This window comes from Onychostruthus taczanowskii, unplaced genomic scaffold (assembly GCF_017590055.1).
Source record: "Onychostruthus taczanowskii isolate IOZ18803 unplaced genomic scaffold, ASM1759005v1 scaffold178, whole genome shotgun sequence".
In the NCBI taxonomy this organism is placed as follows: Eukaryota; Metazoa; Chordata; class Aves; order Passeriformes; family Passeridae; genus Onychostruthus; species Onychostruthus taczanowskii.
This window is the reverse complement of record NW_024498995.1, coordinates 234,196-256,907: the sequence shown is the minus strand read 5'-3', so window position 1 is coordinate 256,907 and position 22,712 is coordinate 234,196. Positions and strand designations below refer to the sequence as shown.

General features: G+C 48.5%; 1 protein-coding gene across 2 annotated transcripts; it reads left to right on the top strand.

Annotated features, from left to right (window-relative positions):
* Positions 1-4,368: 4,368 nt before the first annotated feature.
* On the top strand, positions 4,369-18,434 carry LARP4 (La ribonucleoprotein 4). Of its 2 annotated transcripts, none has more exons than XM_041400295.1 (16): positions 4,369-4,550; positions 4,754-4,898; positions 6,025-6,183; positions 6,506-6,581; positions 7,067-7,203; positions 7,426-7,529; positions 8,511-8,621; positions 8,983-9,036; positions 9,636-9,845; positions 10,300-10,403; positions 13,158-13,382; positions 14,051-14,099; positions 14,300-14,458; positions 14,974-15,095; positions 15,455-15,623; positions 15,823-18,434. In XM_041400295.1, the coding sequence occupies exons 1-16, from the start codon at positions 4,500-4,502 to the stop codon at positions 16,180-16,182; spliced, it is 2,235 nt and encodes a 744-aa protein (XP_041256229.1). In that variant the 5' UTR covers positions 4,369-4,499; the 3' UTR covers positions 16,183-18,434. The 2 variants fall into 2 exon arrangements, with proteins under 2 accessions (XP_041256229.1, XP_041256228.1); XM_041400294.1 differs by having other exon boundaries at positions 4,751-4,898.
* The last annotated feature ends 4,278 nt before the right edge of the window (positions 18,435-22,712 follow it).

Below are 22,712 nucleotides of genomic sequence, written 5' to 3'. Positions count from 1 at the left end.
GGGGGGGTCGGTGGGCGCTCTGGAAGGTTCCGCCGGGGCAGGGGGCGGGGGAGGCGCCGCCGTGACCTTCGGGTGCCGCCGCGGCCCGGCCGTGAAGGTGACGCGGGACACGCGGGGCCTCCCCGAGGCCTCCCAGCAGCGGGCCCGGCCCGGCCCCTCGACACGCGGGGCGGCCCCGCGGGGCCGGCCCCGAGCGCGGCGCCTCGTTAATTGCGTTAATTAAACACTGGGGGTGGTTTATGGCGCGGGAGGAGGGGAGGTTCTGCCGTTCCCCGGCGCGCCGGGTCCGGTCGGGACGCGGAGCGCGGCCCGGCCCGGCCCTGGAGGTCACCGAGGAGGGCGGGCGCCGTGTCCGCTGCGGCCCGGGATGGGGCTTCACATGCTCGCGGCGATTCACGGGTTCGGTCAAGCGCTTTTAGCCTTTGCTGAACGAACCCGGGTGGCCGCCATAAACTTTGCACCGAGTTTTGTCCCAAAACGCGCGCGGAGCAAGGAGCTGCGGGGCCGGGGGAGTAACGGAGGGCGCCGGGCGGGCGCTGGGCTGTGTCTGCACGGGAGGGGAGGGTTCAGCCCGGGGGTTCTGCCCGGGGCTTTGTTCGGCTAACGGCTGAGATGCTCCTGGTGGGCTCACGCACAAACACAACATGTGCTCCGTGGTTAGGAACCTCTCAATAAAGCGGTTTAGGAGACACGTTCTATTTCTTAAGTGAATCACCTCAGTTTCCGAGCCGAATGTTCCTTGGCTTCGCGGGGAGGATTAAAAGTTGTCCTGAACACGGTGACAGGTCTGGAGAATTAGGGGTTGCAGTGTTCTGCTGGAAGAGGAACTGCTGAGGCTGATGGGAGGCACGAGCAGCTGCCTCATCCCTGGCTGAGCGTGGCGAGAGGCCCCGGGTGCATGAGGCAGGTTCTGGAATGCAGGGATGGAGATGTGGATGGGAGCTGGAGCACGTCAGGGAGCACATGGCTGCTGCTGGTGGTGTGGATGGGAGCTGGAGCTCATCAGCACTTGGAGATTTTTAGGGAGTCCTAAACCACAAACTCCCTAAAACTAACTCCCTAACTCTGATCTTTCTCTGATGGTGTTGGGAGTTTCTGTGATCTTCATTCTGGAAACCTCAATAATATTTAATTTAGAGTTCCTGAGGATCATATGGACTTTCTGAAGGTTAGGCACAGGATGGGTGGAAGTCCTGAGGTTTTTCAGGGGGATTGGCTGAGTTGCTGTAGTTGTCAGTGTTTGTTTTAGATCTACTTGAGATGTAATAAGTGTGGCCTTCGCAGTGTGTGAGGGGGAATTGGGTTTCCTTCAACATCCTTTAGTTCCAAATCTCTGCAGTGATGGCTGTGTAAGGGCTGTATAAGGCTCGTGCTGTTTCATACATTTATGTTTGGGGCAGGCCTTTTTTCTCCCTCTAAGCCAAGATCTGTGTTAACAGTTAATAATTAGGTGTGTTGGAATATTAATAAATACATCCAGAGAAATGGAATTGATAATGGCTGCTGGGCTCTACTCAGATGGGTGTGTGCTCTGAATTCCATATATTTGTAATTTCTTGGGGAAATGGGAGTCTGTGTGTTTCAGGTGGGTGAAATGCTGCCCGGGCTGCCTCCTGGTTAGAAATCCAGGATTGTGGGAAGCACTGAGCGTTGTTGGCCCTCTTGAGCACGTGAGGCTTCCTGTGACCCCTCGCTGCCCCTGTTCACACCCTCTGACACAGCTACCACCTTCAGACAGCACAGCTGTGCCTTGGCTTTTCCAAGGGGTGAAGGAGCTCAAGGGAAAACCCTGCAGCTCCTGGTGGGGTTGGGAGTTAGCAGAGCACTGAGCTGTTACCTGAAACCTGCCAGCAGCTCTGAAGGACCTCTGTGTGTTGGTTTGACACCAACCTCTCCTCATCCAGCCTCTGAGTCTGCATCAGCTCCCCTCAGAGAAGGTGGTCTGAGCCCCTCAGGGTCCCTACCTGCCTGTGCCCCAGCCAGCACAAGGCTTCTCTCAGCTGCCTCCCGGAGCTTTGCTGACCTTGGGCTTTTTCCGTCTGCTTACGTTTCCATTTCTGGAAAAGGGTTAGTTTCTCCCATCACAAGTTTGGTTTTCTTTTCTGGATTTTTTGCTTTGTTTCTGTTTCAGAGAGTTTGTCTACTCCAGGAAATCTGTTGTAAGCTCTGGGTTAGGATTTTGGTTGCAGAATAATTTGAATTAATACTAAAATTGAATGCCTTAAAACTTTTGAGTGCCTGCATTTTTGTCAGCTTAATTGAATCTGGATAAGTGTAATTTAGATGTAATTACAATAAGAAAAATATCCTTTGCCGTGTTCCAGAATGAGAATTTTCTTCAATAGCCAATTTTTAGGAGTTATTGGAGGAGGATCTTTGATCCACATTTGCTGGAAGTAGTGTGAGCGAGAGGGGAAGCTGTGCTGAGGAGGAGAGCTTTGTCAGCTCGTGGATCCCAGCGAGTGTTCCCAACCTTTGTCACTCTGTAAAGCTTTAACCTCGTCATGAAAGTTCCCGATAGCAGCTGGGAGGATCGTGCTGCAGCCAATCCCATGGGCTCGGTGTTTGTAGCCTCAGTTAAATAAGCAAGAATTGATATTTTGGCCTTCTCTTCTGAAGAGCCGCTGGCCAGGATGGAGCGATTTTGCTCGCGGAGCGCAGCGTGAATTTCCCAAAAGCTGATGTAAATTAGGGACTTTTTATCCTCTGCAGTCTGTGGGGTTTTGCTGTTGAGATGAGTGAGAGCAGGGCTGCATGCTGCTGGGCTGTTACAGCTCACTGTTTCTAGCACAAGGGGAAGTGGCTCATGCTCTGTTCCAGGTGTGTCCCAGCCATTGTGTTCACCACTTCATCAGAGCTGCTTTTAGTCCCAATCACCTCCAGAAATGCAGTAACCACAACAAAGTGTTTCAGTTTCACTTTATCACATTTATTCCTGCAAATTACTTTAGGCCTGAGCTCAGTGCTACCCTTAGAGATGTAGGTAGTGAGGCATGGTTTATTTTTAGAAAAGAATGAATCATCTCCTGGATGTGTCTTGTTTCTTTTTGCTTTGTTGAGAAGTAAGTTCAAGGAACTGCTGGCTCTGGGTCTGTGAGCAGGAGCCCATGTGGGCAGGTGATGCTGCCCCAGGAGTGACCAGAAGCTGAGCAGAACTTAGTTTGGAACTGCTGAACTGCAGTGACAGCTTGTGGTTGCAGCAGGTTACTGGGTTTTGCTTTGCAGGTTGTTTTGTTGGGGAGCAGCTCCTGTGAAATCTGCAAAGGGAAATACACGTGTGTCCTTTCACCCTGAACTATTTCCAGTTTCCAGCTCTGCTCCTGGGCAAAGATTAACGGGAGGGGAAGACACTGTTGCTATGTGGACTAAATCAGTTGTGCGTGGGGGGTTTGAATCTCAGAGCTTTGCAAAAACCGTGGTCTTTGTTTTGCTTCTCACACGGTTGTCTTGAACTTCTCCAGTTTTTGGAGGCTTCTTGTTACTGAGCTGGGGCTTGCCCTTGCAGCAAACAGCTCTGGCACGAGGTGTGACCTTGGCAGAGGAATTATCTCTAAAGCTATTGCAACTGCTTCCTTATCCTTGTGCTGTGTGTTTGAGGCCTGGTAGTGAGCCACTCCTTAACTTCAGAATCCAGGAGCCTGGCCTCCAACATGCCCAGCTTGCTTATCTGTGTGTTTGTGGATATGAGCTGGATTAATGGCTTTCACCTTTTAAAGTCCAGCAAATTGCAGCAGTGAAGTGGAGCATCGTTCAGTGGCTGGAGGAACTGTTACAGCTGCTTGTGGGGTGTTGGGATATCCCGGGGGGAGAATTTTTGCATAAAGGTAGTTTTATTCACTACCCTCTAACTATAGTTATTATTTCACTATGTGAAAGGAGCAAAAGCCATGTTTTTCCTCCCTTCTGCTGCTGGATTGTTGGATTCCTCACCCAAAATGCCTTTGAGCAGCTCTGGGAGAGGGACCTTGAAGGATTCTGTATTGTGCTGTGGGAATGAGCGTTTCTCTGTGCCAGGTGCCAGGCTGGAGTCTTGCAGTTCTTGTCTGTTTCATTTGTAACCCTTTGACTCTAATTATGGTCCTTGTTGCCGAGACCCAGAGTGAGCAGATCCTGTTCTCTCCCCAGCAGGCTGGGAAGGTGTGTAAGTTTGTCTTGTCAATTCAAAACCTTTAATCTCCTTGGTTACCAGTTTAAGGAAATCATCAGTGTCTGTTGATGTGTGTAAGATTCCTGGGGGAATGGGGTAGGGCTTGAGTAAGTTCAGGAGGAATCCTGACACAGCACAGGTGATGCTTGGTTAGTACAGATGTCACTAATTCCGTTGAGTTATACAGTTTCTTCTCCTTGACATATGTTTTTTTACCTTCCTTTCTAGGAAGGGGTCTGGAGGAGGGAAAATTTCCCTTTCTGGTGAAAGGGGACTGGAGCATTATGACAGTCAAGTCTTTAAAAGCTTATGAGTTCCCAGAGTCCTTGCCGAGTAACCGCTGCCTCCGCTGATGTTGTCGGATGTCAATAAAGAGAGGTTGAAGGCAACACTTCTCATGGAGGTAGAAACGAAATACTTGGAAAATACCAAGGATTTTCCTGTTTTCATTGATAAAAAAATCACATAGGTGCTTAATAGCTGGGTAGACACTTGAGATGTGGAACTCTAGAGACAATCACTAAATTCGCCTGTATTTTCTGGCTTGACTTCTGAGGCTGCTCTGGGTTGCTCTCGCTAACCAAAGTGTTCTGCTCTCTTCAGCAGGTAACATCAAAAGGTGCTGGCTTGAACCCCAACGCAAAAGTGTGGCAAGAAGTGCCCCAGGGCAGTGGTGAGGCCGTGCCCCCCACCAATGGCACAGAGCACACGTGGCAGGAGACAGCAGCAGCCCAGGGGACTCCAGCTGAGGGTGAGCTCTTGGGACAGGGGTTGTGACATGGCCCCGCTTGGGGGACACTCGGGGAGTTCAGCTGTGAGGAGCAGCCTCTGGCTCTTGTCCTTGAGGGTGTCAGTGCTGCTGGAGCAGTGTGTATGAAAGGAAGATGAGAAAGCAGCAGGTGCTGTGTGAGGGTGGTGGGTCTCAGCGGTGGGCTCTGGTTCAGGAAGGGCTCTGAGCTCTGCTGGAACAGGATTCAGGGGGCCCGGTGATGACCAAGTAACGCGCTAAGAGGGGAGCAGGGTGCTGAACGTGTAGAGATGGATTCATGACATTGCTGCACTTGAGCATCCACTGGACCCTGTGAACAGGAAAATGAGGTCTGAGGGCCACCTGCAATCCTGGGGGACCGAGGTGCTGCTGAGAGCTGTCAGGAGCATTTGTTCTGGAGCAGACCCTGTGCAGTACCCGTGGTTAACTCCTTTCCATTCAGGCTGTTCCCCTGCAGTCCCATTCCCATCCTTACCACACAGGCAGTGTCCAGAACTAAGGATTCCACTGGTTTCACTTGTTTGGCTCAGACTCGATCTGGGGTGTAGCTAAGGTGACTCAAAGCATGGCAGAGGATGCAGAAGATTCCCTGCAAAATGGTTTGGTAAAAGTTAGGGATAAAGAAGAGAACATTCAGCTTGTATGGCCTTGTGAAAGGTTTCTGGTAAGTCAGCAGAAGCGAGGAGAGAGCGCTGGGTTTGTGCTTTGCCCGACAGAAACTCATTTGTCTCTTCATAACAAAGTGAAGCAATTGAGGCAGTGTAAGCAATTTTCATCCCTTGTTTTCAGGAACCTCGCTTAAATATTTTAAATTTCAAGTGGGAGGACTGGTTTTTAGATTCTCTGCCACTTTGGGGATCAATTTCAGGATCCTTTATTTACTTTTATTTGCTTTTCCCTGAGAGCCTAGTGCAAACCAGATCTTCCTGAAATTGGAGAGGTAGAAGTTCTATTCAACACAAAGTCTAAGAAATACAGGCTAAGGTTAGACACTCTCAGGTACAGCTTTCCTGAGTATTTGTTTTAATGTTGGTAGCCAGAGTTTTTCAATTGGAAAATATGCTGAAGCTGACAGGAGTTTTCCTGTTGTGGTGTGTTCCTTTGCCAGGTAACATAGAGATCTCAGAGGACAGCTGCAAGCAGTATGAAGTGATGTATTCCCCATCCTGTGAAGCCCCAAGGAATGGTGCAGGAGCTGATGAGGCCTCAGCAAATGGAATTGTCCTGGCAACTGAAGATCTGGGGTACCAAATCTATGAAGTGTCTGGTGAGTGTTGAAGTTCAAATGCTGCTGTCAGTGTCTGTAACCCCCCTGGAGCTGCTCTAAGTGTGGAGTGACCAAGTTAGAGCTCTGACATGTCCATCTGTATCCAAGAAGCTCCAGTATGGCCTCAACACGTGGCCAAAGAGGTGCAAAGTGGGGTCAGAATCATGTTGAGAGTGTGTAGTCTGGGGGTCTCATCTTGGATGAGCTTTTCCCCTTGGTCCTACCCAGAGGGATTAATTCTTGTTTTCTGCAATGAGATGTGTCTTTGCCTGGTCTTGTTGCCAAGAAAGTGGGAGCTGATGGTGGATGTGGTCCCTTTCAGGTGATGGCAGCTCCACTGTGTCCACAGAAGACATCAGAGAATGTTTGAGAAAACAGCTTGAATTCTGCTTCTCTCGGTAGGTGCAGCTTGGTATAAACCCTTTATTAAAATCCTTGGCAAATATCCCTCTTCTTGGCTTGATATGTACCATCATCTTGATAAAAACTCAAACCAAGATTTGCTGATGTGCTGTAGAACCCCGTGGCACCTTCCAGCTGTTTCAGTCCTGTCTGTGCAGCTGTGTCCTTGGATGAGGATGACTCCTGTGCTCCACAGTCATAAGACATTGAGATCATGTACTGTGTGGCACCAGAAGTCTTTTTGGCAGATCCTTTTTGCAGACCAACATGTAGGACACTGGAGCTTCATTAAGTTTTTAAAACTATCTTACTCTTTGTGTTGATTTGCTGGGATTTGTTCCAGGAGAGAAAATCTGAGGGTGTTTTGGTTGTGAATGGTACTGGTGAATATTATTTAAGCCTGTAGTTATCCTCTTGTTTTGAGTTTTCTCAGGTTTCTAAGTTCAGGATCGTTTCTAAATAATGATTTTCTAACTTTTAGAGAGAATCTTTCAAAGGATCTCTACTTGATGTCTCAGATGGACAGTGATCAGTTTGTTCCAATATGGACAATTGCCAACATGGAAGGGATTAAGAAGCTGACAACAGACATGGACCTTATTCTTGAAGTTTTGAGATGTAAGTCTGGGATTTTGGAATCTGTATCAGTAGCAGAAAGAATCCTTCCATGCTTCAGAGGGATGTTGCAGTCTCTGAGCTGGTTATGGTTTGTTGTTCTGGTAAATGGAACTTTACTGAGTAGGAGGCTGTTCCAAACTCCTGAATTCTCAGTCTTTGTTCCAAGTTCCACAAGAGAGTCTGCTACTGCTGAGATGTCCAAATTTTATACTTTATTTTCAGCTTCTCCTATGGTACAAGTGGATGAAAGGGGGGAGAAAGTCAGACCAAACCACAAACGATGTATTATCATTCTCCGTGAGATCCCTGAAACTACACCTATAGAGGTAAATAAAGAGAAAAGAAATAAGTAACTCTTACTGGTTTTGGAAGGTGTTTTCAACAGGGCTTCAGACAGCACCAGGAAAAGGTCAGCTGGTGTTTAATTGGATTAAACACGGATATTTTTCTTCTAGACCACATCAGTAACTTTTTCCACCTGGGTGCAGTATCAAAATATCCAAAACAAAAACTTATTGTCATTATCCCTTCCCATTATTTACTACTATATTTAAACCTTCTAAAGTAAACTTTTTTTGCACCAAAGCTGAGCTAGCTCGGCTTTTCTGGAAGGAAGTTTGAACTGGTTTCTTTTCAGATCCAAAAATAATTCAGTCCAGGGCATAGTTTGGAATTCAGGCTAAATTTTTGTCACAGCAATAACTTTACTTGAAGTCAGACAGTTGTTTTGGCAGCAAGAAATGTTACTAAACATTTCTCGTTCATTGAGCCCCAGCATGAGCTGAGCTCATTATGCCTGAGGAGGGAGAATAATAAAATTCCTCCTGATACTTGGCAAACAGAATGATTTAGTTCTTTGTTTTTTAAAGTTGTAATACATGGGTGTTTGTCTACCAGCATTTTTAATGAGTTCTTTTAATGCAAGCTCTGAGCAGCTGCTTGTCCCTCTCTTTACAATCTGATTATTGCAAAGCTGTTAGGTTGCCTTGACTTAGAAATATTCCATGGAATCATTGTTGTCTCCATGACTGCTGATCTAAAGCCACACTTTTCCTACCTGTTTCCTATGAAAATATCACCAGGTCTACACAGATCTTGATTTTCTTACCAGCTGTGGCTGCTCTGTTTTATCTTGGGAGCCCAGGAGGCTGAAGTAGGATTTGTGGGTTAAGAAGGAGGTAAGGGTAATTTGGTCAGGGGAATAAGAAACATCTCTGGTCATGGCAGAGCAGCAGCTGAGGAGCTGGAGCATAAACTTGGGTCTCTTTAGTGTTCACTGTACAATGGCCCTCAACTTCTCTCCCCAGGAGGTGAAGGCTCTGTTCAAGAATGAGAACTGCCCCAAGGTGATAAGCTGTGAGTTTGCTCACAACAACAACTGGTACGTTACATTCCAGTCCGACACAGACGCGCAACAGGTAAGGCTGCCTTCCTCTGACACCCAGCTTTGGTGCTTCCCCTGCTCAGGGAAAGTGCACTTGTGCTTCCTGTAGCTAAAAGAAATATTTATTTACTGATCCCCTTTTTGTTGTTTTAAGAGATTACTGGCACATTCTGGTTAATGAGACCAAAGGTGCGAGATTGTGGGGTTATAATGCTCTTGCCTTGGTGTTCTCTGGCCATGACTGGCACTAGAATCCTGAATTTGAAGTGTTAATCAATTTAGCTGGGCTGACAGAGAAGCACATGACTGCACATTTGTGTTAAATCATGGAACATCCTTTGGGAAGTACAACTTCATCAAGATATTCTAATGTTGATCTTTTTTCGTTTATGCAGGCATTCAAATATTTAAGGGAAGAAGTGAAAACCTTTCAGGGCAAGCCAGTAATGGTGAGGCTGCTTTACTTGCTGTGTCTGTTGGGATTGCATTGTGTGGTTTCTGTTTGGATGATGGTGGCTGTTTGTGGGGGGTGAACCAAGGACCCAGCAGTGGGGTAGTCCATAACTCTGGCTCTGGAGGCTGAAACGTGAACGAGGTCATGGGGAGCTCTGACAAAGTACAGTTCAGTGGCTGCTGGTTACTCACAGCACTGCTTCCCAGGGGGGGTAAAATACATTCCTGTGCCGGCTTCCCTCTCTACTTGCCCCAGAATCTGGGTTTGCAGAGCTCAGGAGAGGGATTCCTGCCACTGTGAGCCTTGAGTTGGCTGCTGCACAAAGCAGGCTGGAGCAAAGTGCACGCACTGTGAGAGGAGCTGTCATGATTGGAGTCTGGACAGTTCCTGCGTTTATCTTCAGTTTTACAGATCACCCAGCTAAAGCAACGTGTGTCCTTCCCCTTATCATGCTGTGGGAATATGAGCTGGACTGATTTAATCAGTTTTTATTCATAAACAGTAATGAACCTTCAAATCCCTCCAGCAGGCAAGAAAGATTCCACGTTCTCCCTTTCTCCCAGCTGACTCCTGGTGTGATTTGCTGTCTTGCAGGCCAGGATAAAAGCCATCAACACGTTTTTTGCTAAGAATGGTTACCGGGTCGTGGATTCCAGTGTGTATCCCCAGCCTGTGCAGACCCAAGCCCAGTTTGCCTCCCCCCTGTTTATGCAGCCTGTATATAGCCCTCAGCAGTACTCGATTTACAGCATCGTGCCTCAGACGTGGTCTCCAAATCCTGCACCTTACTTTGAGACACCACTGGTGAGTAACAGCTGGGGACAAGGGGAGGAGAAGCCCAGCCCATGGGGGATGATTTGGTTAATAATCACTAGGGTGAGTGGGTGTTCCAGGTTTCTTGGTCAGATCCTTCTGTTTTGTGACGCTTTTGTCACGGCCCTGATAAAGCAACACTGTCAGGGGAGCTGCCAGTCTCACCATTGGCTGCCACGTATTTCAAGGAATTTTGGTGTGAAATTCCATTATCCTGCAGCTTGTGTTACTGGAAGAGCCTATAGCTTTTCCAGGAATGGGGGAACTGCTAAAACAGATGCAGACTGTGAACCTGTGGGGATTTGGCTGGAGTAGTGAATTCACCCCACAGTAGATGCTGTAGCCCAGTGTGAAATTACAGCCATGAGTAACTGCTGAAGCTGATCATTAATCTGCAAACATTCTCTTTGTAGCTCAGCCACTGAGACTGTTGTGTCTGTTGCAGGCCCCGTTTCCCAACGGTGGGTTTGTGAATGGCTTTAATACACCAGGATCATATAAAACAAATGCTGCTTCTCTGAGTATAGGTCGCCCATTCCACAGGAATCGGTAAGAGAGCTCTGCCAGGGGTTTACTCCTGCAAAACTTACACTGCTGAGATCCTCAGGTGTTCCTTGCATGCCACATGCAGTGCTTTCTGATGGGACCACGTTATTTATTTTGTTTTATCAAATGTGTGTTGTTTTTCAACTTTATTGAAAACATGAAGTGGAAGGCAGCAGCTTAAGATCCTAAAATAATGGACACAGTGCTGGAGAGAGCCAGGGTAACTCCTTCAAAAGCCTCAGAGGAATTTTTGCAGACAAATAAATAACTTCCTCCTCAGGTCATACTTGTAATTATGTTTGTTATACACAGATTATAAACTCCTGCAGCACAACATAAGCCTTTCCTGCTGGGATCAGGCTTGTGGAGCTGCTGGTTCCTGCAGTGGGAGTTGCTTGTCCTGACTGCTGCGTCCAACTGCTCGATGCTGGGGCTGTTCCTGTAATTTATTTGCTTTATCCCCATCTTTCCTGAGAGCTGTAAGGACTTAGCTCAGATATAAACACCGGGGAGGAGGAAACACTTTGTATTGCTGGAGCAATTGCTCCGCGAACACAATGGCGTAGTAACCTGTGTGTGGGGGTGGGAGTTGTTTGTGTGCAGCACTGGGCTGGGATCATGGGAATTGCTGTTGGTATTGTTAGAGAAATCAGTCAACAGCTGCCAGGGCTCTGAGTGGGTTTGTGGTGCAGTTCAGGTCTGAGGCTGTTGGCAGAAGGGGAACTTCAGGCTTTGGTCTGTGGTGACTCAGCAGAGTCTTAGCACAGACTGTGGAACTGGGAGTGTGACTGCCTGGAAGATGGAGCAGCTGCTCCAGCTGCAGCTGCTCAGCTCCCAGCTCTCATCTTGACAAAGGGGGTTTGGTTGGGTTTTTTTTTTTTTTTTTTGTTTTTTTTTTTTTTTTTTTTTTTTGCTTTAAGTTGTGCACAATCTTAAAACCTGTAAAGCTCTCAGGTATGTGGACCCTCATGAGGTGTTTTTTTTGGGTTTTTTTTTTTTTTTTTTTTTTTTTTTTTTTTTTTTTTTTTGCTTTAAGTTGTGCACAATCTTAAAACCTGTAAAGCTCTCAGGTATGTGGACCCTCATGGAAGTACAGATGCTTCAACTGTGTGTATCCAAGTGCTAGCCTTGAAATCCCTCCTTGTACATCACATCTGCATACCCCTAAGCTTTTAATATCCTGGTTATGTAAAGGCTTCAGTTGTAAGATTTGAGTGCTTGAGGTTGCAGCTGGAGGGTCCGTGTGTGCAGGTCCTGCTGGCCCAGTGATGATCCAGTATCGCGCTAAGAGAGAACAGGTCACAGTTGGGGGCTGGGCAGCCTGTGCTCCCTGCTTCTCCTTCCTCCTGCTCTTCCTTCCTTCTGCTCTCACATCATTTCTCCTCCTCTCTGCTCTTTTTTTTTCGCTCCTTCATCTTTCCTTGTCTTTTCTGCTTTGCTCTTCTGCCCAGACAAGACTGTGGCCTTCTCGATGACGGGTAAGATTATGAGATCTGAGGGCTGAGCAGTGACTTGAGAATATGCCATTTTAAGAACAACTTGGACAAAATGGAAGAATTCAGTTGACTTTGCTCCACCTCCTCCCTGTGGTTGTTGCTGATGGGAAACTAAAACTTTATTGGGTCCTTAAAACTGGTTCTTGAAGTTGGGAAGTGTGAATTCATCTCTGTTCAGCAAATCTGCTCTTGACCTGCAGAACAGCTTGATTGAAGAGTTCATCCAGCTGCTGCTTTTGGGTTTCTGTCCTGGCCCATTAAACCTGATTTGTTTTGTGGTACAGACAGTTAATAGTTAACCACTGGAGTTTTCTCTGTAGCTAAACATTTGTTTAAGCCACTCGTATTTATTTTGCGCTGATTTGTTGCAACATCCTTGTGGGAAAGGGAGATGGAGGAATTGTACTTTGGCTGGCACTAGGAGAGTTTCTTCTGATTTCATGGAATGTTATAATGAGATTGTTTAAAAACAGCAAGTGTGCAAAATCCTCTTGCTGCCCTTAAATTATGAGATGTGCAGAGTTTACCAAAGGAGAGAGAATTTCTGTTCTTGTCTTTGATCAGTGGCTGCATATGGAAAACTAGTGAGGGGCAAAAGTAGAGAATAGTTGAAAAGACTTAAATGCTGTTCCAGAAAAAATGTTCCATGTTGTGCTGGAGCTGAGCTTTTCTGGAGAATTCTACATTCAAGACCCTGAGCCTGAACTTGCAGCAGCACTGAGAGTGCAGAGCTGTGTCTGTGCTCAAAGGAGCCACAGCTTTAAAGCTGAATAATCAATAAGAGGGTGGAACATTTGGGGGTTGGGAACTGCAGAGTCAGTGCTGGGGGTTTGAGAATGAGCTGTGCATGGTGGAGCTCAGCTAACCTGGCCTGATCTGCCATGTTCAGTCACTCCTGGCCTCCTGTCTCAGTTCAGTTTGTTTGCCTGTGGCCAGATCAGTCTGTTCCTTGGCCTTGGCTTATTTCTCCAGCTCCATTTCCAATGCCCTGTGCCAGTGCTGCAGGCCCAAAGGAAATACTCCTCTTTGGGTTCTTCTGGCTCTTTTGTGACCTCTGGGTTTTGGGATTTTTTTTTAGTTGTTTGAGGTTTTGGGATGGTTTTTTCCCCTCCCGGGTATCTTTTGGGCAACGACCTCAAACAGGAGTTCTGGTGCTTGCTGACCTGCTTTTCCTGTCAGCTGTGAATCAGCTGCAGTTGGTGGTGGCTGTGCTGCGGCTGCTCAGCTCGGGGGTCCCACAGCTCGTGCTCTGTGCCCGCAGGGTGAAGCCCCATTTCCGCTCGTCCGGCAGCTCGGAGCACCCCGAGGGGCCGCCCGGCGCCGGGGCCCTGCCCATGGGGGACCTGAGCAGAACCAGCTCAAGGAACTTTGTCATGGAGCGACACAGCGGCTCGTTGAGCGGGCACCAAGACCAAGGGTATTCCCAGAAGGATTCTCCCGCGGCGCAGCTGGAGCAGAACGGCGATTACGGCGTCGGCAGGGGCAGGTAAAGGGCTCTGTCCTGTGTTTGCTGTCACACAGCAGCTGGGGCTTGGCTTGTGTGAGCCAAAGGTATCAACCATCAGCACAAAATGCATTTCTGTAAGGAGCAGCCGTGAGAAAACTGACACTTAAGTGAATCAGGAGCAGTAAATGCTGACCTGGGAGCAGGAGTGGTTCCAGCTTCACTCTGCAGCTGGTAGTTACTCTGATGAACAGCTGACAGTAAGACAGTGAGGTGTCTTTATTTTAAAGTAACTGATTTGTTCCCAGAATTAAAACAGATGCTGAAGTAGAGTTGGCATCTGTACTGTTGTAAATAATAAGTAAATCCTTGCAGTATTTTAAGATTAATTGTTTTTATCTCTTTTGGCTCAGGGTTTAGACACTTGCAAGGGCAGATCAGTGAGAAATCAGACTAATAAGTTTATGACTATAAAATCATTGTCCCTATGCTTGGTCAGACGCTCATGCAGGGAGTTGAGAAAGAGAAGCTGTTCCTGCAGTGACTTTTCCAACTTCTTCCGAAGTTGGAACTTTGGCCCCTCCTGAGGAGGGGGAACATCCCAGAGCCATGTGTGGGGAAGGCTCAGCAGGCAGCTGTGGATGCCCTCATGCAGGGCAGTGCCCACTGCAGCTGGCTGGATGCACTGAGTGCTCTTCTTGTCTTTAAAGGAGGAACGTGTTCAGGGGTCGGAGGAGACGGGAGGACGACCGTGTTTCGGTAAGTTCTGCTTCCCTTTCTGCAGGGAGTCACACAAAGTACAGAGTGTTGGCTTCCCAGTTATTCAAGGAATGGCAGAGTGCTTAAATCCTCAGATTATGTTGGGGTTTACAGTTTTTCTAGGAAGTTCCCTGACAACTTGCTCAGGGCTTTCACTGCTCTGTGTTATGACTCTAGTAACTTGTGTTTTCCCTTTCCAGAGACCTCAGCCTTCAGCAGAAACAAAGACTCAGACACCAAAGTTTGACTTGCTTGCATCCAATTTCCCACCTTTGCCTGGCAGCACAGCAAAAATTCTGGGAGAGCCTGTGCTGGAGAGCAGGATGTCCGACATCGTTAAAGGAGTCTGCAAAGAGAAGGTGCCTGGTCTTGTCTCTGTACACACATGAGCATATCTGGCTGCTGTGACACCCTTTTCCCTGTTAAAGGGTTGGTTTGTTAAAACCACCTATTCCAGTGGTTTAATCCCAGATTTCATAGTGCATTTTCCCAGTTTTTTTATGGGAATGCAGCTAGGGCTCATGCAGTTATGCTGTTGTAAACTCATTTTAGGAATAAAGCAGGCAAAGGAGGAATGTTGGCTGTTGCAGTAGGAACAGTTTGGTGGAGTGTGGGCAAGGGATCTTTCCAGATGAATTCCTTCTTTGAGCTGGTGGGACTAAGCACTGACATTCTGGATGATCCAGCCTTAATTCTGTTTTTTTCTGCTTCTTTTGCCCATATAAGGAGGTGATGGTCCAAAAGAAGTAAAATTGCTATCATCAGGACTTGAGCAGCCTTTGGGACTACCCCACTTCTCAGATGTCTTGCAGTACCATGTTGTAGAGCAATTTGAGTATTGTTCTGTATTTTGCAATTTCTGCTCTATGTGCAGGAAAGCAAAGACCCCCTGTGCCCCTGCCCTGCTCCTGCTCCGGATGAACAAGCTCCCAGCGCTGCCCAACCGCCCGTGCCCAGCGTGAGCTCCCCGAGCCAGACGGAGCCTGTGGTGCTGAGGTATGCAGAGAGCATGGACACAGCGTGGAATCATGGCGTGTCCTGAATTGGAAGGGACCCACAGGGATCATCAGTCCAACCCCTGGCCCTGCACAGACACCCCCACAATCCCACCCTGAGCATCCCTGGGAGTGTTGTGCAAATGCCCCTGGAGCTCTGGCAGTGTCAGGGCTGTGCCCATTCCCTGGGGGAGCCTGGGCAGTGCCTGATCTTCTCCAGAGGCCACCAGATGGAAAGAGCAGATAATGGTGGGGATGGCTGTGCTGTTCTGTTCTGCAACTGTGACTTCAAAGAAAGGAAATAATCTCTGAAACCTGAGTGTTGGTAGGTTTTAATTTGAATTGTTGTTGGTTTATCAGCACGGTTCAGCCAGAGAGCAAACCAGAAGAAGTGTCTGCTCCAAAGGACGTGGCCAGCCCGGCTTCTCCACCGGCGTCCGTCTGTCCCATCAGCGCTGCAAAGCCACCGAGGACAAACTCCTCCTCACCTTCTGCTCAAGCAAGTGCAGCTCCTGCTCTGTCGACACAGGTAAGGCCAGAATGGGAATGACACAGGCAGCTTGCTGCAGGATGTGCACCTGACGGTGCTCCAGGATGTGCTGACGGTGCACCCGGGCTCCCCTCCGCTCGCTGCGCGTGTTGCCGCTGTTGCGCCGTGGCTTGGTGCCTGGGGTGGGCTGGGAGGTGCTCGTGGTGCGTAAACCTCGCTCTTCTCCTTGCTCCCAAAGGAGCCTCGCAAGCTCAGCTACGCCGAAGTTTGCCAGAAACCCCCGAAGGAGCCGCCTCCAGTCCCAGTCCAGCCTCTGAGGGAGCACCGCGCCAACATCGTTCCCCCTGCCAAAAATGAAGAAAACGGTACGCTGGAGAAAGCTCCGGAGAAGGCTCCTCACGAGAGGGCTCCTCACGAGAGGGCTCCTCACGAAGGCCGAATGAAGGATTACTCCGGCTTCCGCGGCAGCGGGGCTCCCAGGGGAGCTGCTGGGAAAATCAGGGAACAGAGGCGCCAGTTTGGACGCAGATCTTCGCCTCAGGGAGCGCCGCGCCGCGTGGGCAAGGAGCAGTACGTGCCACCCCGGTCACCAAAGTAACGCTGGGCCAGCCAATGATTCTCTGTTTCACTTGAGCTGTGGACTAAAGAGCAGCAGAGAGACTGAGGAGGGAAGGATTCGGGAAGGGGAATACTGAACTGGAGCGTGGCTTGTTTGGAGAAGTTGTGGAGGGTCCCAAAATTCATCTCTAAAAGTGATTTCACAAATGCTGGAGGATTCCAATCACTATAAATATAGAGATTATAATTTTTGTATTTTTGTTTTTAATTTGCAGAGGGTTTCCTGCTTGAGATCAGCTTTGGGATTGTGAAAGTAGCATTTTGACGAAGTGAAAGAATATGAATTGACAAATTAGCCTGTCCCTCGGTGTAGGAGGAAAAGGACAAGAGAATATTATTTTTGGAAAATGAGCATTTCTGTAAAATTAGAACTTTTTGTAACCTATTTAACGTTTGACTTGTGGGCTGGTGTGTCTGCCATGGATGGCCTCTGCAGCAGCATGAGCAGAGTGAGTGCAGCCAGAACTGTTGTCATCACTTAGTCACTGATGATGAAAACTGAATGTACTACTGTAGTGTAACCCATGTGTTTCCAGCTTGAAGTAGAGTCTCTTGACCTTACTAATATTTCATTCAGCAAGCTTTTTAAGGTATAAGTTTTGCAGGATACTGGATTGTAGATGAGAGTGCGTGGACAGCAGAAATTGTCTGGTAGATGCAGTGGAAGGAGGCAAAGGGAGCATGTGAGAATCTTTATAATGCCCTTTTTCCTCGCCTCCTTTTGAGGGCAACTCCTTAGGTTTGGGGTTTTGTTTGTTTGCTTTTTCCCTCTTTTGTTCCTTTCTCTAATTTCTTTATTACAGACTTTAGTGCGTTTTTCTTGGTGTGTTTTCCTGAGGCAGCCCCAGGGTAGGATGGGCAGGTGGCTACACAGCACCTGGTGTTACCTGTACAGGTAAGGAGCCTGGAATTCCTGCTGCAGATGCTGACTTTGCCTTGCAGGTGGGAACTCTGGGCACTCACTGGCATCTCTGGATGACTGGGCAGCAAACCAGAGCTGTGGCTGGGTTTTCTCTGTGCTGACTCTGGAAAAGGCTGTTGGCTGCTGTGTTGCCAGAAATCAGGGTTTAGGCTCCTGGGAACTCGTTGTTTACAGCTGATGTCATAGCAACTGACTCGTTTTTAACTGTTTAAAGTGGAACTAAAGATGCAGAGTTAAGGAAATCCCCTCTGGAGCAGTGGCATTGCCAGCTGTATGCTGACTGAATTTGCAACACTATTGTGCAGTAAGTGGTTAAGTTTCAGGGTGATTAATGACTGAAATAGGAACACTGAGTGCATTAATCTGCCAAAATCAGCATACCAGGGTTCAAAGTTCTGTATAAAGTGTTAGGGAAAAGTAGCTTCCAGCAGTAAGAATCACATCTTTATTTTTTCCTCTTTTTTTTTTTTTTTTTTTTTTTTTTTTTTTTTTTTTTTTTTTTAGTGAATAGCAAGTGTACAAATTTAAAGTTGTAAGTTGTGAACACTGGAAAACTCAATTGTGATATATTCCGTAACCATCTTAGTAATATATGCTCGTGTTGCCATAGAATGAATGTAAGTGGCAGTTAAAATAACTGTGAAATTTTTCATCTTCTGATTTCTTAGCCAGATAACCCTTGGCAACTTGGGCCTCAGTAGGAATTCTCTATCGACTGCTTGGAGAACACTCATATCTATTTTTATAAATATATATATAAAGCCAGAGTTGTCATTTCTCTAACTTATTATTCAGCTTGGCAAGTGCTTTGAGTTGATTCATAACACAATATAATGTATTTATGCAGTTAACTGTTCATTTCTAGGCATGTTACAAAGAGAGAGTCAGAGAATCATCGAATGGGCTGAGTTGGAAGGGACCCATCAGGATCATGGAGTCCAACTCCTGGCCCTGCACAGACACCCCCAAAATCCCACCCTGTGCCTGAGAGTGTTGTCTAAATGCCTCTTGACATCAGACAGGCTTGGAGCTGTGCCCCCTTCCCTGGGGAGCCTCTTCAGTGTCCCACCCCCTCTGGGGAAGGGCCTTTTTGTGATCTCCCACCTCAACCTTCCCCAACTCAGCTTCCTGCCATTTCCTCGGTCCTAAAGGATGTATACATATATATTTAGATATTTGGATATATATATATGTATATATAAGCCCCCAAATCAGTATTCACTTTGAAACTACCTGTACTGGGTTTGGGAGGGTTTGTTTTTTTTTTAATTTAGTGAAAAAAAATCGTTGATCACATCCACAATCCGGGATTCTTATTTGGGAGGGTTTGTTTTTTTTTTTTAATTTAGTGAAAAAAAAATCGTTGATCACATCCACAGTCAGGGATTCTTGCAGACCCTTCTCAGTTTATTTTGATAATGCTACTCTCCTTGGAGCTATAGGGAAGTTTAAATATTTAGTGTCAAAGTCCTGAAAGGCAATGAATGCGAAGTTGAATTAGTTCTAAAGGCTCTAAAGAATTCCTGCAGCCAAACTGGAACAAAACAAGCCTGGAGGGTGGTTCATGGGTGTTTAGGGGACGTTGAGGGAGCGTTGGGCTGTTTGGAGGAGGAATTGAGAGGGAAGGGGCTGGTGCAGATGTGGCTCAGAATTCCCTGACCCAGTGTCAGTGACGTGCTTGTGCTGAGAGGACCTGAGTGGGGAAATGGATCTTTGTCATTGATCAGATGTGGGAAAACCCAACCGACCGTGGCTCCGTCTTCCTCGTGGGGTGGTGGGAAAGGGGTGCTCCACGAGTCCTGGGGTGTTTCCAGCAGCAGCAGGTCGTGGCTCTTGTGCAGGGGATGTAGGTCAGGCTGTAGCTGTTGGCTTTTCCCAGCATATCCAAACTTCTCTCAGCTTAGGGCGCTTGGAATGATTAATTTCACACCTGCGTGCAAGGATTTCACGTGAGCATTTCCCTTCCACCATTTCCAGCTGTGGTTTGGGGTTTGTTTTTTTTTTTTTTTTCCTATTCTTTTCTGTGCAGGGGGAAATTCCCAGTTGGATACAGAGGCTGTGAAGCTGTAGTGGGGTGAGAGTTCTCCTCAGCACTGGGACCTGGCAGGGACTGGCTTTGCCTTTTCCTCTCGTGCTGGGCTGGGGAGGGATCTTGTGTCTGTCCCCAGCAGTTTTACCTGTTGGGGAAACTGGGAGGACTGGGACAGAGAGGAGGTTTGGAGGCAGACCCACAGCTCCTGGATTCACGGGAGCTGCTCCGTCACCGGGCTCCAGGTGCTCTCCAAGAGACCAGAGCTCTCCGTGGTTCCCTCTGGTGCAGCCCCACGGGATAGAAATTGTCCTGCTCTGCTGATGTTAAATACCAGGAGGTGCAAATCACACCTGACTTTCAGTTTTAGGAACTGTGACTTGTTTTCAGAGTTGTTGACTTCTGTTAGGGACAGAAATACACTTCCCAGTTCAGTTCTTTTCCAAATTACTGCGTGTGGAAAAGATCGGGGCGCTCTCTCGTGCTTCTGCTGGGGAGTGAAAAGAAGAAATTCTTTGCATGTGATAGTAAAATTAAAAGTGCAAAAAGTTTTATTTCTTTTGATTTCTAACATTAAGTTAGTTTTATAGTATCTTACATTCCTGCTCTTGTTGTTTTGTTGGTTTTTTTTGTTTTTCTTTGATTAGCCTGGCACAGTATGATGGTGCAGTTTTAGCTGTAGGAAAAAAAAAAAAAAAAAAAGTAACCCACTATTAAGAGAAAGATGATACTGTGGCAGATCAGTAGCAAATAAGTGACTTAATCAATGCTTTACTGTAGTTAAATAGCTATGGCCTTACTACTTTGTCAATATCAGCTTAATTGTCTTGAAACTGTCTGCGATTTTTACTGTTCCCAGGTGAGTTTACCTGGGCTGAGATATCTGGTATGTACAGATGATATTTTAAATTTGTAAAATGCACCATTGTATTACAGATGATGCAACAGAAATGCACTTCGGGGGGAAATGGCTTCTGATGAGTTTTTTTGTAAATCCTTGATTACTACAGATATGCAATAGAGTTTTTGTTTCTAATTTTGATATTTCCTTCTGAAACGTAAGATTGTTGCCATTAATCTGAATGATTTATCATGCTCTTCTTTGCGTGTATATATTCCATATAGTCTGAGCTTCCTTTAGGATGGTACATAATTTTGGGTTGTTGTAGTATTTTAGTTGGCTCTTCTCTTCAGTGCCTTTAGCTCAGGCACTTCAAGAGGTTCATTGAGTCTGTTTTTAATGTACAGTTGGGAGGACTTGAAATGGAGTTAAAGCAACTTATTTCTGAGAAAAAAAAAAATCCATCTGCAAACTAACCTGTAACAACTTTAAAATTTTATATTTAAGAACCAGATGTTTATTTTTATGGAACTTCAGTTATGGATACAGTTTCCAAAAAAAAAAAAAAAAGCAACTTCAAATGTAAACAGACTGTGCATAAATGGGTTTTGTTCTAATTTTTATAGAATACAAAATATTCAGATAATATATTGAGCTCGAGTTACTACAGACATCTTGTTCCTCCCGGATGAATCCAGCTTCCCCTTGGCATTGACGATCTCTCTTCAAAGTGGTAGGAAAGGAGAAAAAAGCGACTTATCTGGCTTTTAGACTGTCTGTTCTGGTTTATTCCTGTTGTCAAAAATGTCCAAAACAAAATTTGTGTAAAGTAGGTTCATGCTTTAAGTGTTCAAATGGTAATACATGTATTTGTATTTGTTTTTGACATTGCCAAGGTGCTATGGGAAATTGAAATAACAGTTAGAAAAATAAAGCTGATTTAAAAGTCAGGAGTAGAACCGGGACTGGGCACGGGAGCGGAATGGGTCGGACTGGGACCAGAACCGGGACCAGAACCAAGACTAGCGATGCGGCCCAGCAGTAGAACCAGGACAGAGAGCAGAACTGGGCCCGGGTCCGGGATCGGGAGCAGAACCAGGACCGGGGATGGGGATCGGGAGCGGGCCCAGGCACCCTTAAACCACAATTCCCTGAGCTCTTGCTTGTGTCCGTGGCGGTTGAAATGGTTTTAGTGCAGGTGGGGTCCTGGGACTGGGGGGGAACGGGGGCAGAACGGGGGCTGGGGCCGGGACTAGGAGCAGAATCGGGACCGGGACCAGGAGCAGAACCGGGGCTCAGGAGTAGAACCGGGACTGGGCACGGGAGCGGAATGGGTCGGACTGGGACCAGAACCGGGACCAGAACCAAGACTAGCGATGCGGCCCAGCAGTAGAACCAGGACAGAGAGTGGAACGGTGGCGGAACTGGGCCCGGGACCGGGATCGGGAGCAGAACCAGGACCGGGGATGGGGATCGGGAGCGGGCCCAGGCCTGGGGCCGGAACCGGGACCTGGACTGGGAGCAGGACCGGGAGTGGGGTCGGTCTCTGGGGAGCCGAACCGGGACCGGGATCGGTGCCAGGGCCGGGGAGAGAACCGGGACCGGAATCGGTGCCAGGACTGGGGGCAGGACCGGGATCGTTGCCAGGGCCAGGAGCAGAACCGGGACCGGAATCGGTGCCAGGACCGGGAGCAGAACCGGGATTGGGGCCGGGGGCAGAACCGAGACCGGGATCGGGCGCAGGACCGGGGCAGAATCGGGACCGGAATCGGTGCCATGACCAGGAGCAGAATCGGGACCGGAATCGGTGCCAGGACCGGGGGCAGAACCGGGACCGGGCTCGGTGCCAGGGCCGGGAGCAGACCCGGCACCGGGACCCGGCTCGGTGCCAGGACCGGGGGCAGAACCGGGACCGGGCTCGGTGCCAGGACCGGGAACAGAACCAGCACCCGGCCGGGCGCGGGGCGGCTGCAGCGCGGGGCGGGGCCGCGCGGGGGCGCAGCGGGCTCCCCCCGCGCCCCGCGGCCGCTGAGCCCCGCCGGACCCGCGCCCGGACCCCGCCCGCCGCCATGGCCGAGCCCGCGGCCGTGTCCTCGCTGCCCCGCGAGGTCCGCGAGCAGCTGGCCGAGCTGGAGCTGGAGCTCTCGGAAGGTGAGCGAGGAGCGCCCGGAGCCCGGCCGGCCCGGCCCTGCCCGCGGGGCGCCGCGGAGCCTCCGTGTGAGGGGCCGGGGGTGGAGGGCTGCGAGAGGGGGTCGGGAGTGGCGGGGGTGCGAGGAGCCAAGCTCCGGGATCTGTGTGGGAGGACCGGGGGAAGAGGGAAGGGCCCGGCCGGGGCTGGGGCTGTGTCTGAGGGGAAGGAGCGCTGGGAGCATCCTCTGTGCGGGGCACCCCCGAGGAGCCCCGGGGAGAAGCCCCGGAGGGGCCTTCACCTGCCGGCGGTGGCTGACCTGACCCCCCTCCCTCCCTCAGGAGTGTTTTTTTTCCTTGTGGCCTCTTTTCCGTAGCTCCCGAGCCCAGGATGCGGAGTGGGAGCGAGAGACCCCGGGACAGGCTGTTCTGGGGCGGGGGAGTCGCAGGAACTTCGGGCACAATAATGACGGCAAACCCTCTGTTATTCCCACTTTCTGAATAAGTTCTTTTGCCATAATTGCTTCAGAGCATGCGCTTTTTTTTTTTTTTTTTTTTTTTTTTTTTTTTTTTTTTTTTTTTTTTTTTTTT

Bases quoted from the DNA above. Each gene is read 5' to 3' on its own strand.
- LARP4 (XM_041400294.1), top strand. From the start codon at position 4,500: ATGTTGTCGGATGTCAATAAAGAGAGGTTGAAGGCAACACTTCTCATG. The intron at 4,551-4,750 runs GTAGAAACGAAA...TGCTCTCTTCAG, and splicing joins AGGCAACACTTCTCATGGAG to CAGGTAACATCAAAAGGTGC. The intron at 15,096-15,454 runs GTATGCAGAGAG...TTGGTTTATCAG, and splicing joins ACGGAGCCTGTGGTGCTGAG to CACGGTTCAGCCAGAGAGCA.